The sequence below is a fragment of the Hyaena hyaena genome, unplaced genomic scaffold (genome assembly GCF_003009895.1).
Source record: "Hyaena hyaena isolate Hyena2069 unplaced genomic scaffold, ASM300989v1 scaffold_302, whole genome shotgun sequence".
Taxonomy (NCBI): Eukaryota; Metazoa; Chordata; class Mammalia; order Carnivora; family Hyaenidae; genus Hyaena; species Hyaena hyaena.
This window is the reverse complement of record NW_024080936.1, coordinates 562825-583267: the sequence shown is the minus strand read 5'-3', so window position 1 is coordinate 583267 and position 20443 is coordinate 562825. Positions and strand designations below refer to the sequence as shown.

General features: G+C 66.0%; 1 protein-coding gene across 5 annotated transcripts in view; it reads left to right on the top strand.

Moving 5' to 3' along the window:
* The window catches only part of SBNO2 (strawberry notch homolog 2), a 48190-nt gene extending 27815 nt beyond the window's left edge, over positions 1-20375 (top strand). For 4 of the 5 annotated variants that reach the window (XM_039248171.1, XM_039248173.1, XM_039248175.1 and 1 more), the window contains 28 exons: positions 3780-3941; positions 5975-6058; positions 6321-6417; positions 6739-6893; positions 6972-7105; positions 7202-7292; positions 7377-7520; positions 9999-10116; positions 10542-10647; positions 11068-11221; positions 11927-12103; positions 12513-12610; positions 13133-13215; positions 14139-14330; positions 14590-14759; positions 15233-15364; positions 15836-15971; positions 16103-16215; positions 16309-16380; positions 16467-16575; positions 16796-16870; positions 16991-17134; positions 17884-17978; positions 18062-18154; positions 18281-18412; positions 18617-18693; positions 18949-19139; positions 19222-19797. In XM_039248171.1, the coding sequence (XP_039104102.1) occupies positions 3780-3941; positions 5975-6058; positions 6321-6417; positions 6739-6893; positions 6972-7105; positions 7202-7292; positions 7377-7520; positions 9999-10116; positions 10542-10647; positions 11068-11221; positions 11927-12103; positions 12513-12610; positions 13133-13215; positions 14139-14330; positions 14590-14759; positions 15233-15364; positions 15836-15971; positions 16103-16215; positions 16309-16380; positions 16467-16575; positions 16796-16870; positions 16991-17134; positions 17884-17978; positions 18062-18154; positions 18281-18412; positions 18617-18693; positions 18949-19139; positions 19222-19703 (3816 nt within the window). In that variant the 3' untranslated portion in view covers positions 19704-19797. Of the gene's footprint in view, positions 1-3779; positions 3942-5974; positions 6059-6320; positions 6418-6738; positions 6894-6971; positions 7106-7201; positions 7293-7376; positions 7521-9998; positions 10117-10541; positions 10648-11067; positions 11222-11926; positions 12104-12512; positions 12611-13132; positions 13216-14138; positions 14331-14589; positions 14760-15232; positions 15365-15835; positions 15972-16102; positions 16216-16308; positions 16381-16466; positions 16576-16795; positions 16871-16990; positions 17135-17883; positions 17979-18061; positions 18155-18280; positions 18413-18616; positions 18694-18948; positions 19140-19221 lie in introns of all 5 variants that reach the window. The other variant, XM_039248172.1, reaches the window with a different exon arrangement.
* Positions 20376-20443: the final 68 nt, after the last annotated feature.

The window sequence follows — 20443 nt, the reverse complement described above, 5'->3', positions numbered from 1 at the left end:
CCCCCCCCCCCCCCCCCCCCCCCCCCCCCCCCCCGGGGCTCAGCGCCTGCCCTTGACAGTGTCTGGGGCGCCCCGGGCAGGAGCTGGCGGAATGCCGCACACATGGGCTCCGATTGGCCAGGTAGGAGCTCCCCGTCCCTCAGTCCCTCCTCCGGCTCCCCCGGGTCAGGGAAGGGCTCCAGCCCCAACTCAGGGCTGGCATGACCGAGCCTGCCTCTGCAGGTCGTTTCTGGGGTCAGATCGCATGCAGCCCCCCACCCCAGGAAAGGCCCAGAGCAGGTCTGGGGTGGGGGTCATCCTGTCCCCACCCGCAGGTCTGTGGCCAGAGTTGGGGGGCACTGTTGGACAGCTCCACCAGGTCCCACCAGGTCTCCGCCTGGTGCAGGGAACCCCAAAATGCTGAGAGGCCGAACCACAGCAGCTAACCCCCAAAATTGTCAGGGGGACCAGCTTGCTCCCACCCCACTGGGTCAGGTGGGAGCCTGGGGTCTGAGGGCAGGCGCTTTGCGGGGTGTCCGTGGAGGATAAGTTTGGGTTTGGGTCATCTTGGAGGTCTGCTGGGTGGCTGCTGGGCATCATGGCCTGACATGGGGACCCCCTTGGCCCTCCGCTCAACTGGGCGGGGTCAGCTCCTGCCCCACCCTCATCCCCGCCTCCCACTCCACGTAGGGGGTGGAGCTGGGAGGGACCCTGGGTGCCCGGCTTGAGGCCTTGCCTCCCTTTGACCCAAGGATCTAGGGGAGAGCTGCTGAGGGCAGCATCGCCACGCTTTTGTCTTTTCTGAGAGAGCGGGAGGACGAGCAGGGGGTGGGGCAGAGGGAGGGAGAGTTTGGGGAGCGGCCTCGGCACCAAGCCCTGAGCCGGTCACTCGCTCCGTGGGGCTCCCAGGAACCCATGACCCTGGGATCATGACCTGAGCCAAAATCAGGAGTCGTTGGCTCAGTCGCTCAAGCCACCCAGACGCCCCTCATCCCCACTTTTTAAGTACCCCCTTTATCCCCCCTTTATCGTGGAGCGGCGTGGCGTGCACAGTCGTAGAGGACAGTACGGTCCCCACGGACCCCAGGCCCCTGCTTACGCCTCAGCGCAGCTCGTCTGAGTGGGGCAGGCAGGCGCCCGTGCACCCTCCTTAACCGAAGATCCCTCGGCCCCCCGCGTCCTCTGTCCCAGGGTCCCATCGCCGCCCCGTGTGAATTCCGATCTCACTCTCCTTAGGCCCCGTTGGGCTGAGACGCTTTCTCCCCCTTTCCGCGGGCGGCTGCCCTGGGCGGTCGGGAGGAGCACGGGGCGGGGGTCCTGCCGGATGCCCGCCCCCCGGGTTCGTCCCACGATGGCTCTGAGGGGAGTGTCTTCCTCAGGCCGTCCGCTGTCCGCGAGGTTCCTCACCACTGACGTTGGCCTTGGCCTCCCGGCCGGGTGTGCTGCTCGTGGGGAGGGACCGCTGTGTGCAGCCCACGCAGGGGTAGGTCCCCCTGAGCAGCCTCCTCACTGGGGCTCCTGCCCACCTGCCCACCCTACTGCCGGTGACTGTTTCCCCTTCAGGAAGCAGGGCCACTTCTCAGGGCCCCTTGGCGCTGCTGGGCTGATGACCTCAGGGGCTTTCGTCACTCTGACCCGGCTTTGGTGGTGCCCTCTGGGAAGGCCGCTCTCAGATGGGGTCTCAGAGAGATTTTAGCAAAGACACACAGCCACCTTCGCCTACACCCAGACACCACCCCAGGCAGCCTGCAGGGGTGCGTGCTCCGTGTGTTCCACAGGGAGCCGGCCACCAGCTGCTGTGGCCCAGCCTTCCCTGGCGTCACATTCCAGACTCGGGCTGGGTCCCCTCTGACCCCAGCTGCTCCGGGATGGGGCCGAGTCTGTAGGAGGTCCCGATGGGCAGAGAGCAGTTCTCACGGCCAGCCAGGCCAGACCCCGCACTGCCAGCTCAGCCCTCCCCTGCCCCACTGATGGCTGCTGTGGCCTGGTGAGCCATGGGGCTCCCACTGAGGGTGATGGGCATCCCAGGGGTCAGGCTGTGCCTTTTCCCACTGGGGGCTTGGTGTGTCCCACGTCTGTCCCAGAGCTGCGGACTTTTACAGACCTTCCTCTGGCCACTGCCTGCCCGAGCAGGTGCCAGCTGCTGTCTGCCTCCTCGCCCAGACTTGTCCAGGCTGCCGCCGGGGTGCACCTCCCATGGGTCTGGGCTTGGCACTGCCCGGGGGCAGGAGCCAGTGGCAGCCCCTCTGGCTTCCCATATGCCATCTGCCACGAGGGCGCCTCGAGTGGCGTCTGATCAAGGCACCTAGCCTCACACCAGCTGATGTGGGCACGGTGGTCCCGGCCGGACTCCGGGACCAGCCCCATCTGGGAGAGAGGCTCCTGCATCCGGTCACCCTCAGGGAGGCCTGGCCCCGTCCCTGCCCACCCCTTCCCGAGGAGTCCTCCTGTCCTTCCCGCACAATGGGCTGCATCGCCCTAGGACTGCGTGTGCTCTGGCTTCCGAGCACAGAGCCTTGGGGAGGCTGGACGTTATCACCAGGAATGGGGGTCTGATTCCAACAGAGATTCGTGGGAAGGGAGCCCCAGAAACACAGCCCTCACAGGCGGAGGGGGCAGGAGCACCGGCCGAGGCCAGGGGCCCGTTCTCAGGGACCGGGAGGCTGCAGGGACGCTGCCTCCACCCTGCAGAAGCCGGTTCAGCTGTGGCCTTGGGGCCCGAGCCAGCTGCATCCGGGTGGCTCCAGGCCCACACCTCTCCTTCGTCCCCAGAGCCCAAGATGGCTGCTGGCCCGCCCCGCCTGTCTGCCTCACCTTCGCCTGGTGCTCATGCACTGGCATCCCACCTGGCTGGCCCTGGCTCCCCAGTGGCCCCAACAGGCCAAGACACGTAAGCCATGCACAGGGCCTGGGGCCTCCATCGCTCCTACATATGGCCTTATCCAGCCCCACTGGCCTCTGCCCTGCTCACAAAATGCCCCCACGGACTGACCTGAGAGGTCAGTGTGACCTGGTCTTCTGTCGTGGAGGTCAGACGGAAGGGCCTCATCTGGGCAGGTCTATGGGGCTCCCTCCCCATGAGGAGTCTGCTGAGGACTGTACCCCCCCCCCCCCCCCGTCTGGACTTGCAGGGGCTCAGGGATGGGGAAGGAGGCCTGCCCCTCCCCAGCTTTAGGCACCCAGGGTCCCTGTGTGCAAAACTGGACCCCTACTGCCCCCTCCTGGTGGTTGGTGGTATGAACACCAGAACCCAGCCGGGTGGAGGGCTGGTCTCCGAGTGTCTGTCTGAACACACAGGTTCTCAGTGCCTGTGACCCTGGGGTGGGGGGGAAGGCAACGTGGGAACACCCCGCATTGGGGCTGATTTCTTTAAACTTAGGTTTCTAACTTGTGTGTAACGTGTCCAGCACACCAGTCCCTTGAAGGTGTGGGGCCCTCTGTGCCCTGACATCTGTGTACTGGTGTCACATGTACCCAGTGCCACCTAATTCCAGAACGTTCCATGTCCCCAAACATAACCCTGTCCCCATCAGCCATCATCCCACCTCCTTCCTCTCCCCCAACCCCCACGAGCCCCCTTCCTGTCCGTGGATGAGCCTGTTCTGGACGTTTCACACGTGTGGACTCACACCCCACGTGGCTTCTCGTGCCTGGTTCCCTCCCTGAGCGTCGTGTGTTCAGGGTCCTTCCGCGGGGCAGCGGGTGCGGGTGCCTCGCACCTGTTTGCAGCAGGTGTGTCCATTTCCTGGCTGCCCCCACCCCGGACACACAGGCTGCTTCTCATTCCGCTCACGTTCCAGGACTCCACGTACCTCGATGACCTCTCCAACGCCTCCATCTTCTCCTCGTCCGTGGACTCCCTCTCAGACATCGCGGACACACCTGACTTCCTGCCGGCGGACAGCCTCAGCCAGGTGCCCACCATCTGGGATGTGAGCACTGGCCCCTCTGCCCCGGACAAGGTCAGCTCTCCCGAGGGCCCCATCCACAGGCTGGGGGCAGATCCAGGTTATTCGCAGATAGCAGTGAGCGAGGTCACAGGTCAGGGGTACTCATGTTTCCTGCACGGCCCAGAAAATGCTTGGGCTGGGTGGGACCTTCTGTGAAAAGTCGTGCCTCGTGGCCAGGCACCAACCCTGCTGTCTCCCCCGGCTCACCGGCCACGCTGTGCTCTGGTGCGGATGCGGGGTTCGGCAGGAGATGAGCAATGAGCAGCTTCGAACACTGCTTCTTACTCTGGTGCTTCTGCCCCCTGGGGACCCTGGCAAGGTCTGGGGGCCCTGGAGGGGTGGCCCCCGGCCAGCTTTCTGCAAGGGGTCAAGTGCTGAATTGGCGTCTGTGAAGCTGCGGCCGCAGGGCGCTGATGGGGGTGGGGTGGGGAAGTTGAGGCCGGGCAGGAGTCACGGGAGGGGAGCAGGGTCTCCGCGTGCGCCAAGCCCAGACCCCAGCTCGTCCCCAGGACCCGGGCAGCAGGCGCACCGGTGAGGGAGACCAGGCCCAGTGCCGGCCTTGGGGAGCCCTCGCCCCCTCCAGGCCCCCCTAGGGTTCTCTGCTGGGAGAGAAGCGTCTAGCTTTCAGGAGCTGGAACGTTCGTTCAGGCTGACAGGGCAGCACTGGGAATGTGGACAGGGGCCACGCGCATCCGAGGAGGAGCAGCCCCTTCCGGCCAGCAGCGGGTGGAGCCCAGGGAGCCCTGCCCCGTGGGACGCGGTAGTGGACACGACGCCTGCCCCGCCACTTTGATGTTCCTCGGGCAGCGCCTGGGGCCCAGACGGCAGAATAACGGGGCCCAGTGTGGGACCCACAGAGGGACAAGAAGTGCCCAAGGCAGTCTGCCACGGCCCCTGCCCTTGACAGCCACAGTGGCGACCCAGGCACCCTCCCGTGTCTGGGCCGAAGGACTCCTGAGCAGCCCCCAGCCCCTGCAGGCTGGCATGAGGCGCGGCGGCTTGAAGTGGACAGCGGGAGGGCAGCGGAGCGCAGCGCCCACACCCTGCTGGTTGCCAGCCCACCGCCTGACTCAGCCTCCCGGAACCCGGGCCCGGCTGTTTGTTTTTATTCATTGGAAAGAAGGGGACTGGGCATTGAGGAAAGGTTTCTGGTCTCCTGGCATCTTGATTTTCATTATGTTTTCTTCTTTGAAGACAGCGTGGGTTGCAAAAATCAAGTGGGGTGTCATGCGACCGAATCCCTGGGGGACCTGTGTCATCCCGGAGACTGTAAAGGACACCTGAGCTCCACGTGTGCTTGGAACGGACACCTGGCGCTCATGGCCACCAGCCGTGGGGGGTGGGGGTCCCAGGGGAGGTAACCACGGGTGTAACCCACGGGTGTAACCGCGCCCTGAGGGTGGGCAGGTCACGGCCAGGTTTGATACGGCTGAAGTCCGATTGGGTCTCCTGTCCTGGCCCATCTGTGGACTCTGGATGCCACGTGAATTCTTTTTTTTTATTTTTGAGAGGGAGACAGCCTGAGTGGGGTGGGGGGAAGGGGCAGAGAGAGAGAACCCGAGCAGCTCTGAGCTGTCAGCCAGAGCCTGATGCGGCGCTGGCACTCACAGTGAGATCACGACCCGAGTGAAATCAGGAGTCAGATATTTAGCCGACTGAGCCAGCTAGGCTCCCTGGGCGCCACGTGAGTTCCAATCCCAGTGGGCTTCGTGCCCCCAGGGCTGATGGACCCGCCCCATCCAGGCACCAGCTTTGCCTGCCAGGTTATTGGTCCCCTTGGGCCGGACTCCGGTGGTCAGGCTCCCCAGGGTGTGACCGGGGCCTGGGGCATGTCCTCGCTCTGTTTATCTGTGTGATGGGAATTATAGCCTGTTGCTCAAACGAACACGCTGGCGGGCAGCAGGAAGGAGGCAGGCAGCTGGCCCTGCACTGGGGGCAGGAAGACAACGTGGGACCCACCCCCCCTGGAGGCCAGGCCAGGGGGGCCATGGAGGTGCTTCCTCCCCACGTCCTGTCTGCAGGCTCATGTCCGCTCTCCCCTCCAGCTGCTCCTGCCCGCTGGGCCGTGGACGGGTGTTGAGGACCCCGTGTCCTCGCTCTCCAGCACCCCCCTCCTGGTCAGCTACCAGGTAAGCCAGGCTTCCTCCCCAGCCCTGCCCACCTCCCACCCCTCGTAGGGACTAGAACACTCAAGAGGTATCTGTTTGGAAGCAAGATCTGCCCATTTTACAGATGGGGAAACAGGCTCTTGGGAGGCACCACACTGTGAACGGGTGGGCCACTCCCCACCCCTCCTGTTCACTGGACTGCCTGCCCCTTGGGGGAAGGCTGGCCGTGCTGGACAGGACAGGGCCATGCAGCCCTGACCACAGCTCTGACACTGACCTTCAGTCTCAGAGTCAGCCTGAGGAGGAGGAGGAGGCAGAGGAGGATGAGGGAGAGGAGCTGGGCCACACGGAGACCTACGCCGACTACGTGCCCTCCAAATGTGAGTGCCCTGCCCTGCACGAAACCCCAGCTGGTTGGGGTGGGGGTGCGGGCATCTCCGGGTTTCTGGAGGGGCTGGGGAGCTGCGGTCTGACCTTGGGGGCACTTCTGTAATCCCCGCGTGACACAGAGCCCGAGACAGCACAGAGGGTACCCTGAAAAGCCCACCTTTCTCCCCACACGGCTTTGTGCAAAGCACAGATGGGTCCCCTGCCCCCCGTCCACCCCTCTGTTTTCTGGGAGCCCCCCCATCTTAGACCCTCAAAGCCAACCCTGAGACTCTGACCACGCCCCCGACCTGTCCCTGGCCGTGCCTCTGCAGCCAAGATTGGGAAGCAGCACCCCGACCGCGTGGTGGAGACCAGCACTCTGTCCAGCGTCCCGCCGCCGGACATTACCTACACCCTCGCCTTGCCCACTTCCGACAGCGGGGCCCTGTCCGCCCTGCAGCTGGAGGCCATCACCTACGCCTGCCAGGTAACCTCGGGTCTTCCGCCGGCCCACAGCCCACCGGGGCCTCCTGCCAGGCCCTGACCGCCGGCCCTTGTCCCGCAGCAACACGAGGTCCTGCTCCCCAGCGGGCAGCGGGCCGGCTTCCTCATTGGCGACGGTGCGGGTGTCGGCAAGGGGCGCACGGTGGCCGGCATCATCCTGGAGAATTACCTGCGGGGCCGGAAGAAGTCCCTGTGGTGAGTGTGCTGTCCCCACCCCCCAGCCCTGGCCGCAAGCGCAGGTGGGCAGGGAAGAGAGGGGGCGCCATGGCACCCACCGGCCCGCACCCCTAGGTTCAGCGTCTCCAATGATCTCAAGTATGACGCAGAGCGCGACCTTCGGGACATCGACGCCTCAGGCATCGCGGTGCACGCTCTGAGCAAGGTGGGTGGGGTCGCCCCCTCCTTCTGGCTGGCGGGGTCCTGGAGTGAGCCTGGCTGCACCCCCACGTCTGCCCCTCGTCCCCAGATCAAATACGGAGACAACACTACCTCAGAGGGCGTCCTCTTCGCCACCTACTCCGCCCTGATCGGGGAGAGCCAGGCCGGCGGGCAGCACCGCACGCGCATCCGCCAGATCTTGGAGTGGTGCGGGGAGGCCTTCGACGGAGTCGTATCCTGGACTGGAGGGGGCGGGGCCTTGCGGGGGCGGGGCCGGGCGGGAGGGGGAGGGGCGGGAGGGGCGGGGCCGGGGGCGCGGCTTCGCAGTCCCGGGATGTCACCCCGTCCCTGATCCCGGAAGCCGGGCGCAGCCACGGGAAGGGATTCCCGGCAGGAGGCTCGCCCTCAGTGACCGCTCTTGTCCCCTTGCGGTCTGGCTCGGCGTCCCGGCCCCAGCGAGCTGCACCCCTGACCGCAGGCGCGGGGGCGCAGTGGGGCCCCCAGGGTGGGGAGGTGCCTGTGGCCACGGAATGAGGCAGAGGGCGCTTCCTTCCTCTGCCACCCTCCTCCCCCTCCTCCCCTCCCTCCTCCTCCCCCTCTTCAGTCTCTCCCTCTTCTGCTCCGCTTCCTATGCCCCTTCTTCCTTCTCTGCCTCTTCCCCCTCCTCCTGCCCCCCCTTCCTACCCATCAGTCCTCCTCTTCCCCTCCTCCCCCTCCCCCTCCTCCTTCCTTCTCTTCTGCTCCTCTTCCTAAAGTTTTTTTTTTTATGTTTTATTTATTTCTGAGAGAGAGACAGAGACAGGGCATGAGCAGGGGAGGATCGAGAGGGAGACACAGAATCTGAAGCAGCTCCAGGCTCTGAGCTGGCAGCACAGAGCCCGACGCGGGGCTCGAACCCACGAACCGTGAGATCTTGACCTGAGCCGAAGTCGGACGCTCAACCGACCGAGCCCCCAGGCGCCCCTTCTGCTCCTCTTCCTCCTTTTCTTCCTCTTTTTTCTTTTTCCTTCTTCTCTTCCTTCCTTGTCTCTTCTCTCTCCTCCTCTTTCTTCTTTCTCTCTTCTCCCTCCTCTTCCTTCCTTCCCTTTTTCCTTCTCCTTTTCCTTCTTTTCTCCCTTCTCCCTCCCCCTCTTCCTCCCTCCTTTTCTCGCTTTCCCCCCTTCTTCCTCCCCCTCTTTCCTCCCAATTCGTCTCGGGCTCCATGGAGGTGGGAGGCCAGGCCCAGGCAGCAGGAAAACAGCTGGGCCAGAAACCAGGCTGCTGGGATTGAGGGGCTTTGATGACTGGTTGGCCGCTTGGTCGGTTGACGGGTATCCACACCGGTATTGGCTCGGGTCCTTCCCGACTGTGGCAGGAAGTTCCAGCGTTGGAGGAGATTGTGCTGTTTTTCTTCTGTGAAATCTAGATAGCTTTGTCTTGTGCTTCTCCCAGACTCTGGGAAAGCAGCAGGGAGAGCAGGAGAGGCAGGAGAGGACGGGCTGGCGTGGCTCGTGTGTGCGCTGCTGTTGAATCACATCCATCAGGCGTCAACACTTCAGCGCCCCCATGTCCCCCCGACCCCTAGTGAGCTGCCGGGTGGGGGCCACAGTTTTTTCTGGATTTCTGCACTGGTGCCTGTGGAGGGTCCCCTGGGCTCCATCCAGCTCGGGAGCCTGCCCTATGGTGTGCACCGCGGGCTCCGTGCTCCTTGCGGTGCTTGGGGGCGGGGCCTGGCCCCCTGAAGGACTCGTCTTCCTGTGCACTGTCCCCCTGCCTGAGCCTGGGCGCGTTTGCACATCACTGCGTTTCATGATGCCCTGCCTCAGGGGCCACTCTCCCGGTCATAAACACCCCTGAGTGACTGGGCCTGGCCAGGGTGCTCCTTCACCCCTTCTCACTGTCCTCAGGCCCATTCCCAGAAATGGGGTGACCGGCCCAAAAGCCGCCCAGCACTCTCCAAAGGTCCTTCTCACTCCTGGTCCCAGTCACAGATGGGAAGAGAGACATTGGCCCCCTGTGTCCTTTCCACTCAGCTGGGCGAGCTCTGGGGTTTACCCGTGTCAGGTGCCAGCTGTCCTACAGAATCAGTCCCATGTGCGACCCTGGCACCGGGGTGGGGGAGGGGGAGGGGCAGTGACAGCCTCCAGCCCAGAGGCTGTGTGCTCGCCTCCACACTCCTGTTCCTCGGTCTCGCTCCTGCCAGAGCCTGTGGCGGGCTTTACGTGAGGTGTGTGCACGTGTGTATATGTGTGTGTGCGCGAAGTGTGCCTTGTGTTTAATTAAAACGCCTTCCTGATATGCATGTTTGCCTGTAACTGGCTTCTTCTTTCTTAAAGCACAAAGAACTTCCCCTGCTCTCCTGTTTGTCAAGTGATCTCAGGATCTGTGGGAAGTTATGCAGGGACCCCGCGCCCTTCCCCAGCGCCCCCAGGGGACCGGTCACAGCTGGGATGCCTGCCTGCTCCCAGTCCTCTTCCTCAGAGCCCCCCCATTTCTCCGTGCTCCCCGGCACGCACGTCTGTGCATCTGCCCTGTCTACACGGCACCTGTCCGTCTGCCGGCTCCAGGGGGCCGCAAGGCTGTTTCCCACTTGCCCTGGCGGTGACATTCCCAGGCTCCCACCCTGTGACTGCCGAGCTCCTCCATCAGAATGGGGTGCCCTGTGGCATCAGGCCAGCGCCCCTGGGGCTGCCTGCTTCCCAGAACAGTCCTTAACCCCTGCCTGCACCAGATCGTGTTTGATGAGTGTCACAAAGCCAAGAACGCCAGCTCCACAAAGATGGGCAAAGCCGTCCTGGACCTGCAGAGCAAGCTGCCCCTGGCCAGAGTGGTCTACGCCAGCGCCACAGGTGGGCGTGGGGGGGGGTTGTGTGCATTGCTGCGGGGGTGTATGTGCGGGGAGGGGTGTGGGGGGTGGAGCGCCACGAGGGGGCATGCGGGGGGTGGTTGCAGTGCTGCAGGGGGGCATGCGGGGGGGTGGAGCACCATGGGGGGGCACAGAAGGGGTGCAGTGCCGCAGGTGGGCATGCAGGAGAGGTGCAGTGCCACGGGGGGGCATGTGGGGGGGTGGAGCACCGTGGGGGGGCGTGCAGGGGGGTAGAGCGCCACAAGGGGCTGTGCAGGGGTGTGTAGTGCTGCAGCAGGCACATGGGGGGTGCAGGGGTGTAGCCACTCAGCCCCCCGTGCCTGGGCCTCCATTCGGGTCATTCCTGGGGCATCCGAGGGCCCTGACCTTGCTGGGTTGGGGGAGCTGACAACGGCTCCCCCACCCCAGGTGCCTCCGAGCCTCGGAACATGATCTACATGAGCCGCCTGGGCATCTGGGGTGACGGCACGCCCTTCCGAACATTTGAGGAGTTTCTGCATGCCATCGAGAAGAGGTGGGTTCCCTTCCCTGCCTGAGACGGGCTGGCGAGGGACCCACGGGGGGCGCTGCTTCTCACACCCTAGGGCCCAGTGTCAGGTGTGCCTGCCCTGCACCCTCGCCCCTCTGCAGGATGCTGCTGCTCGTCCAGCAACCAGAGGCGCCCTAAAGCTCATTTCTGTCTGCCTGGTACTTCCCATCGCTCGAGGAAAAGGAGCGCCACCCCCACCCCCACTGTCCCTGTCCCCGTCCCCGCCTCTTGGGCACAAGCAGATCAGAGCACAGGGCCTTTGCGCATGCTGCCTCCTCTGCTGTCTGCGTGCTTGGCCCTTCCTCATTCTCCAGGGTTCAGCTCCCGGTATCGGCCCCTCCCCAAGTTACTCTGTGGCTCAATGGGACCCAGCACGTGGTCAGATGGCCCTGTCCTTGTCCGCAGGGGCGTGGGCGCCATGGAGATCGTGGCCATGGACATGAAAGTCAGTGGCATGTACATCGCACGCCAGCTCAGCTTCTCTGGCGTCACCTTCCGCATCGAGGAGATCCCGCTGACCCCAGCCTTCGAGCGCATCTACAACCGCGCGGCCCTGCTGGTAAGCTGGTGGCCGGTGTCTCTGACCACGTGGACACGCGTGTGCACATCCCTTGGGAATTCTGCTCCCGTCTCCTTCAGCGTCTGTCCCCGCAGGTGTCATGGGGGGTTGGCCCGTCTGGTTGCTTAGAGACTCGCTACGGCTGCCAGTGTCCACGTGTCCATGCCTGTGGTGTGGCTGCACCCTCGTTACCACTCCTGTTGGGGGGGCAGCTCCTCTCTTCTCACTGGACACGCCTGAGCGTCGGCCCCGACGGTGTCCATGATTTGAACTTCGGCTCCAACCACGTTTGGGCCGCCTGTCCCGTCCCACAGCACCGCTGACACCTGGGCGGGGGGCGTCCCCCTGGGGCGTCCTGGGCCCTGGGGGGTGTGGAGCAGTGTCCCCGGCCCCACCCACTGGATGGCGTCCCCAGTCGTGACGGGCACAGCCATCCGCAGACACGGTCCCATGTGAGATGCCCTGGTTTGAAGTATCAAGAGCCAAGCGGCTACTGGCATAAGGCAGTCACGGCAGGTGTCCCCTCACTTCCTGTGCCGAGGGAGTCTGCCATTTTCACCATGGTCTCGCTGGGATCACACGTTTTGGATTTCTAACATTTCTTGTTTGGTACTGGCAGCGCCTCTGTGTTGCTCTGCCTACGACCCCCTCGCCCCCGGCGACAAAGTGGGGCCGTAGCAGGCTCAGCTGGGCGTGTCGTTGCAGTGGGCCGAGGCCTTGGGCGTGTTCCAGCAGGCGGCCGACTGGCTCGGCCTGGAGTCCCGCAAGTCACTGTGGGGCCAGTTCTGGTCGGCCCACCAGCGCTTCTTCAAGTACCTGTGCGTCGCCGCCAAAGTGCGCCGGCTGGTGGAGCTGGCCCGGGAGGAGCTGGCCCGGGACAAGGTGAGCGGGCAGGCGCCGTGGCCGGGCGCATTGCCTCGTCTACTCGAGAGCCAGGCAGTGGCCTGGGGCTTTGCGGTTACACCAGGACCCCCGCACCCTTGCATGGCTGCGAGGACAGGGTGTGGCCTGGAAGGTTCTGGGCCTGCCTGACCAGCTCCCCTGGAGCAGGTGACCGGCATGGCCTAGCCCCCGGCTCTCCGTGTCCAGGCAGGGCTGAGTAGTGAGAGGGTCCCGGAGGACTGAGGCTGTGTGGGGGCCTGGCAGCCAGCGGGACTCGGGGTTGGGAAGAGAGAGAAACCGAGGCCAACTCCGGGTTTCTGAACCAAGGGCTTCCCTGTGGGCCACACTGTGGGGCTGGCCGGTGGGGGTCCCCGAGCCCAGCTCACCCGGACCTCCCCCACCCCCCCAGTGTGTGGTCATCGGGCTGCAGTCCACGGGTGAGGCTCGGACCCGGGAGGTGCTGGACCAGAAAGATGGGCAGCTTGACTGCTTTGTCTCTGCCGCTGAGTGAGTGACGCTGGAAGCCCCCGGGGGGGGAGGGGACAGTCCCCTCTGCCCCCCGTTCTCCCTGCGTGACAGCCAGTGCTGTGAGAGCCCAAGTGTGTACCTGCTCAGACACCAGCCCCAGCCCTCAGAAACGATGGGCCGGGAAGATGAGCCATGCGTGACCCCAGGGCTCAGAGGGTGCCAGCAGAGGGACCCGGGGTTTCAGAACGAGGGCCCCAGGCCCATCCCCCTGCACGGCTGCGGCACTGTTTCAGGGACTGGGCAGATTTTAGGAGCGAGCCTGAGCCCTGAGGGCCGGAGGAGGGAGCCACGCCCAGGCCTCACAGTGAGACTGGGCCCCTGTGCCCACCCTCAGCCCGCACCCCCCACCCCTAGTCCTTATACCCTTCTTCATGTCCACCTCACAGTCCTCACACCTCCCCCCGCTCCTGCCTGCCTTCTCCAAGGCCCGGGCACCCTTCCCAGAGCTGCTCCAGGCGCGATCCCTCCTGTACCAAGAATAATTTTGCTTCTTGATTGCAGGGGCGTCTTTTTGTCACTAATTCAGAAGCACTTTCCTTCAACCAAAAGAAAGCGAGAGAGAGGCGCAGGCAGTAAGAGAAAACGTAAGCCCCCCCAGCCCCGACCTCTCACCTGCCCGGGTCTCCCTCCCGTCCTCGCTCTCTCCCTCGTCCGCGCTGTGGGCGCCCGTCTCAGCATCGGCCTCTCTCTGCTGCTCGTGGCAGAGCCAGAGGGGTCCCGTCTCTGAACAGGCCCGGCTTGCGGTGCCCACGCTGCGTGTCCAGGGGACACAGAGGCACCCGGCTCAGTTTCCCAGGAGAGAAACCGGGGGGGGGGGCCTCCAGGCTGCCCTCACTGCAGGGGAGACACAGGCACCCACAGGGCCGGCGACCTCTCCTCAGCTGCCAAGTTATTAAAAGACCAAACCCCCGCGCTGCGCAACGGCGTGGTGAGCTCATTCTCCAGCATGGCCACCTGTGGCTCCCAGTGTCACCCTCAGATGGGGGAGCCCAAGATTCTGGTCCCGGCCTTGCACGCCCTTGGTGGAAGCCAGCCTGGCGGCCTCACCGCGCTGGCTGCGTGGGCCGCGATGGGACTCAGGAAGGCATCCCTGGAGCGGGGTACCTCCTGGCACTGCCGGTACGGGCTGCTTTCCGGCAGATGCTGAGCATCAGCTCACTGTGGAAAGCGAGGTTCAGAGAGGCCAAGCAACTCTCCTGAGGTCCCACAGCCAGACCTGGGGCATCCTCAACTCTGGCGCTGTGTGTGAGGTGCCTAGCCCCCCGTCCCCTCGGGGCCTGGGCAGGTCCTTTGGCTGACCTAACCGAGGTTGCCCTGTGAGATCAGGCACCTGGCCGCCCTGGGCACCACCCGAGAGCAAACTGGAGTGTCAGGAAAGCAGACAGGGTCCTGCCGCTCCCCACCACGCCCCGGGCCGCCCCCTTCCTCTCCAGGGGAATCGCCCTGAGCCGGGCCCCCCAGGAGGGAGGAGCGGGCGCGCCTCCAGAGCCTGGTTCCTCCTGTGCAGGGCGGCCACGGGGCCGAGGGGCCAAGGCGCCCAGGCTGGTGTGCGAGGTGGCAGGCGTGGTCCGCATCAGTGACGACAGCAGCACCGAGTCCGACGCCGGCCTGGACAGTGACTTCCACTCCTCCCCTGAGTCCGTGCTGGACGACGACGTGGTCATCCTGGACGCTGTCGGGCTGCCGGCCGATGACCGCGGTGAGGCCCGGCACTTGCCACCTTCCGGGCGGGGGAGTCAGGCTCAGAGCCGTCAGGGCCACGCGGCTGGCCGGAGACACAGGGTCCACACCAGCAGTGTGGGGTGAGGGAGAACATTCCAGATCCCTCCGTCTCCTGTGCACGTGGCTGTGCCGCCCCCCCCCCCCCCCCCCCCCCCCCGCCCAGGGACCCCTTCACTGCCTGGCGTGGGGCTGTGGGCAGCCGGGCTGGTGGGCGCCCCTGACCCTTGGCCCCGCAGGGCCCCTGTGCCCCCCGCAGCGAGACCCACACGGCCCCGGCGCCCTGGAGCGCGTGGAGCGGCTAAGGCAGGACCTGCTGGCCAAGGTGCGGGCGCTCGGCCGGGAGCTGCCCGTGAACACCCTGGACGAGCTCATCAACCAGCTGGGGGGCCCTGAGCACGTGGCTGAGGTGAGCTCCCGGGGGGCCCCCAGTGTCCCCGCCCAGCACAGTGACGTGGGGGCTGGGAGGGCCCTGAGGCCCAGCATTCAGCATGCAGCCCAGGGGGCCAGGCCGGCTGGTGGGCGGCTGTCCTCCCTCAGCCACTGTCGCCTGGCCCCTCCACCGCCCTCTAGCCCGGCTTTGCACCCACCTTCCCCACGCCCCGTGTACACTTGGTCCCCAGGCCTGTCCCCGTGTCCCCTCCCCACCTACAGACCGTACCCTTTCCTGGGACGTCTGTGAGGTGACAGCCCAGGTCTGGTTTCGCCCCACAGGCAGCCGTGGCAGGAGCCAGGCCGAGCCCCGGCGCAGGGCCCACGGCGTCCCCGGCACAGACACTCGGGAGCCCGGGGCCCAGGCGCAGGGACGGGGAGACAGGCACGAGGGGCCGGCCCCTCCGCTCGCGGGCTGACTGCCCTTCCTCCCTCCCCTCCCCCACCCAGATGACAGGCAGGAAGGGCCGTGTGGTGTCCAGGCCCGACGGGACGGTGGCCTTCGAGTCTCGGGCCGAGCAAGGCCTCTCCATCGACCATGTGAACCTCAGGGAGAAGGAACGCTTCATGAGCGGGGAGAAGGTGTGGGCATGAGGGCAGGGCCCAGGGGCCCGGGGGCCGGGCTGTGTCAGCAGGGGCCCCCCGTGCGGGGGGAGCAGGTGAGGACCGGGCGTGACCAGGGCGGCTCAGGGCTCCCAGGGGGCTGGCCCCAGGACCCCAGACCATCGCAGGCCCCGCTGGGTGTGTGCACGTGTGCCTGAGCGGGGCCCCCACAGGCCCCCTGGCCATCCCAGCTTCAGTCACTGTCACACCGCTCTGTCTCTGGTCAGGGGCCTCTGAGGCCCTCCACTGAAACAGCGCGGGCCGCTCCGCGCCGGCCAGGGCAGGCCAGGCGTGGCCTGCGCTCCGGTTTGAGTCCACGTGGGCTCCCCCACAGACACCCCCCCTACTTTTTCTGCATGGGTCACCTTAAATGAGCCACAGTGACCCAGGTGGGGCGTGCAGGGCACAGAGGAGCAGGCAGGTTTCTGACTGTCCCGTCCACGCCCCCAGCTCGTGGCCGTCATCTCCGAGGCCTCCAGCTCCGGCATCTCCCTGCAAGCTGACCGCCGGGTCCGGAACCAGCGGCGCCGGGTCCACGTGACGCTGGAGCTGCCCTGGAGTGCTGACCGCGCCATCCAGCAGTTCGGTGAGGCCCGCCCCAGGCTGCCCTCACCCATGGCCCCAGGGCCGCCCTCACCTGTGGCCCCTGGCCGCCCTCACCTGTGGCCCCTGAGAGCCCTCCGCCCGCGGCCCCTGAGAGCCCTCCTCTGCCTTCAGGCCGGACCCACAGGTCCAACCAGGTCTCTGCCCCCGAGTACGTCTTCCTCATCTCAGAACTGGCTGGGGAGCGAAGGTTCGCCTCCATCGTTGCCAAGCGGCTGGAGAGCCTGGTGAGCGGGTGGGCGTGGTCCCCGGGGGGGGGGTGGCAGGTGCCGGGGGCGGTAGCGTGGGCTGCTTGTGACAGCCTTCCCCATCTTGGGCAGGGGGCTCTGACCCATGGGGACCGCCGTGCCACTGAGTCCCGTGACCTGAGCAAGTACAACTTTGAGAACAAGGTACCTGGGGAGGTCGGGGGGAGGTGGGGCAGGAGGGGCGTGTCCATGCCCCAGGCTCCCCTAATGCCCTTCCTCTCTGCACTCAGTATGGGGCCCGGGCTCTCAGCTGTGTCCTCACCACCATCCTGAGCCAGACTGAGAACAAGGTGCCGCTGCCCCAGGGCTACCCCGGAGGAGATGCCGCCTTTTTCCGGGGTGAGCTGGGGGCGAGTGAGGGTCCCCGGGGTGTGGGGGCAGCTTGGCCTAGAGCACTGGGAGCAGTCTGGGGCACTGGGATTGGCAGACCGGGTTTGTGTCCAGAGACCCCCTCCCACACACAGTTACCAGCGGCGCACTGGTGGCAGGGCTGGGGGCCCCCGGGCCGGCTGGGGGTCGGCATGGGGGCAGAAGACATTTGAGCTGTCCCTCCCCGCAGACATGAAGCAGGGGCTGCTGTCGGTTGGCATCGGTGGGCGTGAATCTCGGTCTGGCTGTCTGGATGTGGAGAAGGGTGAGTCCTGTGTACAGCCCCCTCTCCCGTGGGAAGGCCCCCACGTCTTCCAGGCAAAGCCCCCAGGATCCTGTTGGGGGTCCCGCCGCAGCCTGAGCCCCCTCCCCACCTGCCCCCCAGATTGCTCCATCACGAAGTTCCTGAACCGCATCCTGGGGCTCGAGGTGCACAAGCAGAACGCACTCTTCCAGTATTTCTCCGACACCTTCGACCACCTCATTGACGTGGACAAGAAGGAGGGCAAATACGACATGGGCATCCTGGGTGAGGGCCGCAGGCCACAGCCTCCCGGGGCAGGGAAGGGCCAGGCCCGGCCGCGGCGGCGATCACCTGCCCCGCGAGGGCCCCGGAGGAGGACTCGGGGCAGGGGGTGGGGACTGCGGCAGCCCAGGCTGCCCCCCACCAGGACCAGAGAGTTTTATTTGGATGTGAGGGGGGTCAGCATGCTTGGCACGTTTGCTCTCCTTACCCCGAGGGACCCTGACGGCGGACACCCCACACGCCAGGCCCTCACCAAGGATGCCAGGGACCAGGGGCCACGAGCCCTCCTGAGAGACCAGAGTCTGTATGTTCAGCTTTAGGGATGAGTCCTTATCTGAGGGTTCAGCTTGGCCACGGTAGTGAAAACACAAACTATTGGAAGATGAATGGCTACAGCTACCTGCCAATAAAACTTTATTTATGAAATCAGTGGCAGGTAGAGTTTGCTGACTCCTGCATAGCCAGCCTCATAGGAGCCTTGCAGAGCAGGGGCCCTGAGTGCATGTTGTCTGTACTCACACCTGGTGAGGGTGTCCTCGGGGTGGGGGGGGGCCGCTGCGGATCCCAGGCCACCACTGGAAGGGCCACTTGCCTTCTGGAGTGCTGGATGGGGTTCGGGTCCGGGCCGTCTCAGCCGGGCAAGCCTCCCCTGCACTCCCTAGTGGGCCTGTCTGGGGCGTCCCCGAGAGCTGGACGGACAGCTCCCTAAAGCCCCCAGGCGGTCGGATCTCACCCCTGCACGTGCTCTGCAGACCTGGCCCCCGGCATCGATGAGATCTATGAGGAGAGCCAGCAGGTTTTTCTCGCGCCCGGGCACCCACAGGACGGGCAGGTGGTCTTCTATAAGGTGAGTAGGCGCTGAGCCACCCAGTGCGCGCAGGCGCGGCCCCAGCGCTCCTCGCCCCACTCTGAGCCCACGCGCTCTTGCAGATCAGTGTGGACCGTGGCCTGAAGTGGGATGAGGCTTACGCCAAGTCCCTGGAGCTGACGGGCCCCCACGATGGCTTCTACCTCTCCTACAAGGTGGGTGTCTCTAGGCCCCCAACGCGTCCCCAGGGCCGGGGCCCCAGCAGAGTTGTGAGGGGACGGAAGGGGCAGGGAGGGGAAGGCAGCGTCCCCCACCTCCCCGCCTCCCGCACCCCTGCCCAGGTCCGGGGCAACAAGCCGAGCTGCCTCCTGGCGGAGCAGAGCCGCGGCAAGCACTTCACGGTGTACAAGCCCAACGTGGGCCGGCAGAGCCAGCTGGAGACCTTCGACAGCCTGTGCCGCAAGTTCCACTGGGTAGGAGCCGCTGCCGGGCTGGGCGTGCCCGTGCCCCCTGGCGCATGCGCCCCCCTCACTGCAGGTCCCCTAGCCGCAGCTCGGTACCCAGCTCACCCAGCCACCGGCGCAGCACAAGCCGGCCTGGGGCACTGTGGACCTTAGTTTCCTGCTTGTGTGCTGGGAATCGTGGATGGTGGCTCACGTGGCCGTGTGTGTCCCCAGGTGACAGCAGAGGAGGCCAGGGAGCACTGGGAGAACAGCTACGCCTTCTCGCTGACGCACTGCAGCCACACGGCATGGTGAGGGCTGGGCGTGGGCTGGGGGCGCCGCTCGCCGTGGCTTTGCTCGGCCTGGCCCTGCCCTCTCTGCAAAGCAGCTGCACAAGGAGGGACCCTGTGCGTGGCACAGGGCAAGAGGGGGCCTGTGGGCGCCTGGGGTGCGCGGGGACCGCGGAGGCGGCGGCACAGAGACCCTGGACGGGAGCAGAACTGGGTGTGGGGGAGGAGCGTGGAGCCCGTGGATGCGAGCCTCTCCTCCCCCCCGACCGCCCCCAGGAACCGGCACTGCCGGCTGGTGCAGGAGGGCAAGGACTGCGTCCAGGGCCTGCGGCTGCGGCACCACTACATGCTGTGCGGGGCCCTGCTGCGGGTGTGGGGCCGCATCGCCGCCGTCATGGCCGACGTCACCAGCAGCAGCTACCTGCAGATCGTGCGCCTCAAGACCAAGGACAAGAAGAAGCAAGTCGGTGAGCAGGTGGGCACGCCGGGGAGGGGGTGGGGGGGGAAGCGTCGCCACCGCGAGGCCCTGACCCGCCGCCCGGCCCCCAGGCATCAAGATCCCCGAGGGCTGCGTGCGCCGCGTGCTGCAGGAGCTGCAGCTCATGGACGCTGACGTCAAGCGCAAGCAGGCGAGGGGCCCCGGCGTCCCCGCGCCGCCCCCAGCCCTGCGCCCACTCCAGCTGCCCTGCGGCCCCGGCGAGGTCCTGGACCTCACCTACAGCCCGCCGGCCCAGGCCTTCCCGCAGCCCCCGCCCTTTGCCTTCCCACCCCCGCCCCCGGACCCCGCGCCGGCGTCCGGCGGCCTGCCGCTGGGCGCCCCGGACTGCACGGCCGACGCCGCGGCCTTGGCACACCAGCGCTCTGACATCAACTTTAAGGAGGTACTTGAGGAAATGCTGCGCTCCTTCAATGCTGGGCCGCCCCCCGGGCCCCCTGGGCCCGGCGCCGGGGCAGCCGGAGCGCCCGGGGGCAGCGGGGGTCCCGAGCGGCAGAGCGTCATCCAGTTCGGCCCCCCCTTTCCCAACTCGTAGGCCCGGCAAGCGGCCCACAGCCGGTGTCCGAGAGGAAACTTATTTATCTGCAATACGCACCACGTCTGCATGGACTCAATCTTCTCTCCTGCCGACGTGGGGGGTGAGCGGGGGCCCAGGTTCCCCCTCTGACTCCCGGGGGAGGGGCTGCAGTGCCCCCCCCGCCCCCAGCTTCCGGAGGCCTCCACTGCAGTGCCTTCCCTGCCCGCCCCTCCGGGCCCTCCCAGGCAGTGCAGGTCCCACTCAGGACGACTTGGGGTCTAGGCTTGGGCAGGGCCCGAGGGTGGGGGGCGCACCCTCCCTCTGTCCTCTCCTGCTCTCCAGGCCTAGGCAGGGGCTCCCCACCCACCCTCCAGGGCCTGGTCTGACCAGACACCCTGCAGTCCACAAAACTGGGTGGCCCCAAGAGCTGGAAACTCAGGAAACCCCAGGTGCTCAGGGCCCTGCCTTCTCTGGGGGACTCCATGGGACAGACCCCACCCCCCATTAATATATGCAATTCTCCCCCACTCTTTGCTCCCTAAATTATTGTCCAGCCACCTCTCCCAGGCCCCAGAATCCGCCATGGAGCTGGCGGAGTGGGTGGGCTCCGGGTTTCTATGTGTATTTATAATTAATTCAAATGTACATATGTAAAGAGATCTTTTTTAAATATATGTGCCTTTTCACTACTTCCCAGATGGTCTACTTTTCCTGCCCGAAGAGACCGTGGGGAGGGGGAAGGCGCTGCGCATCTCCCC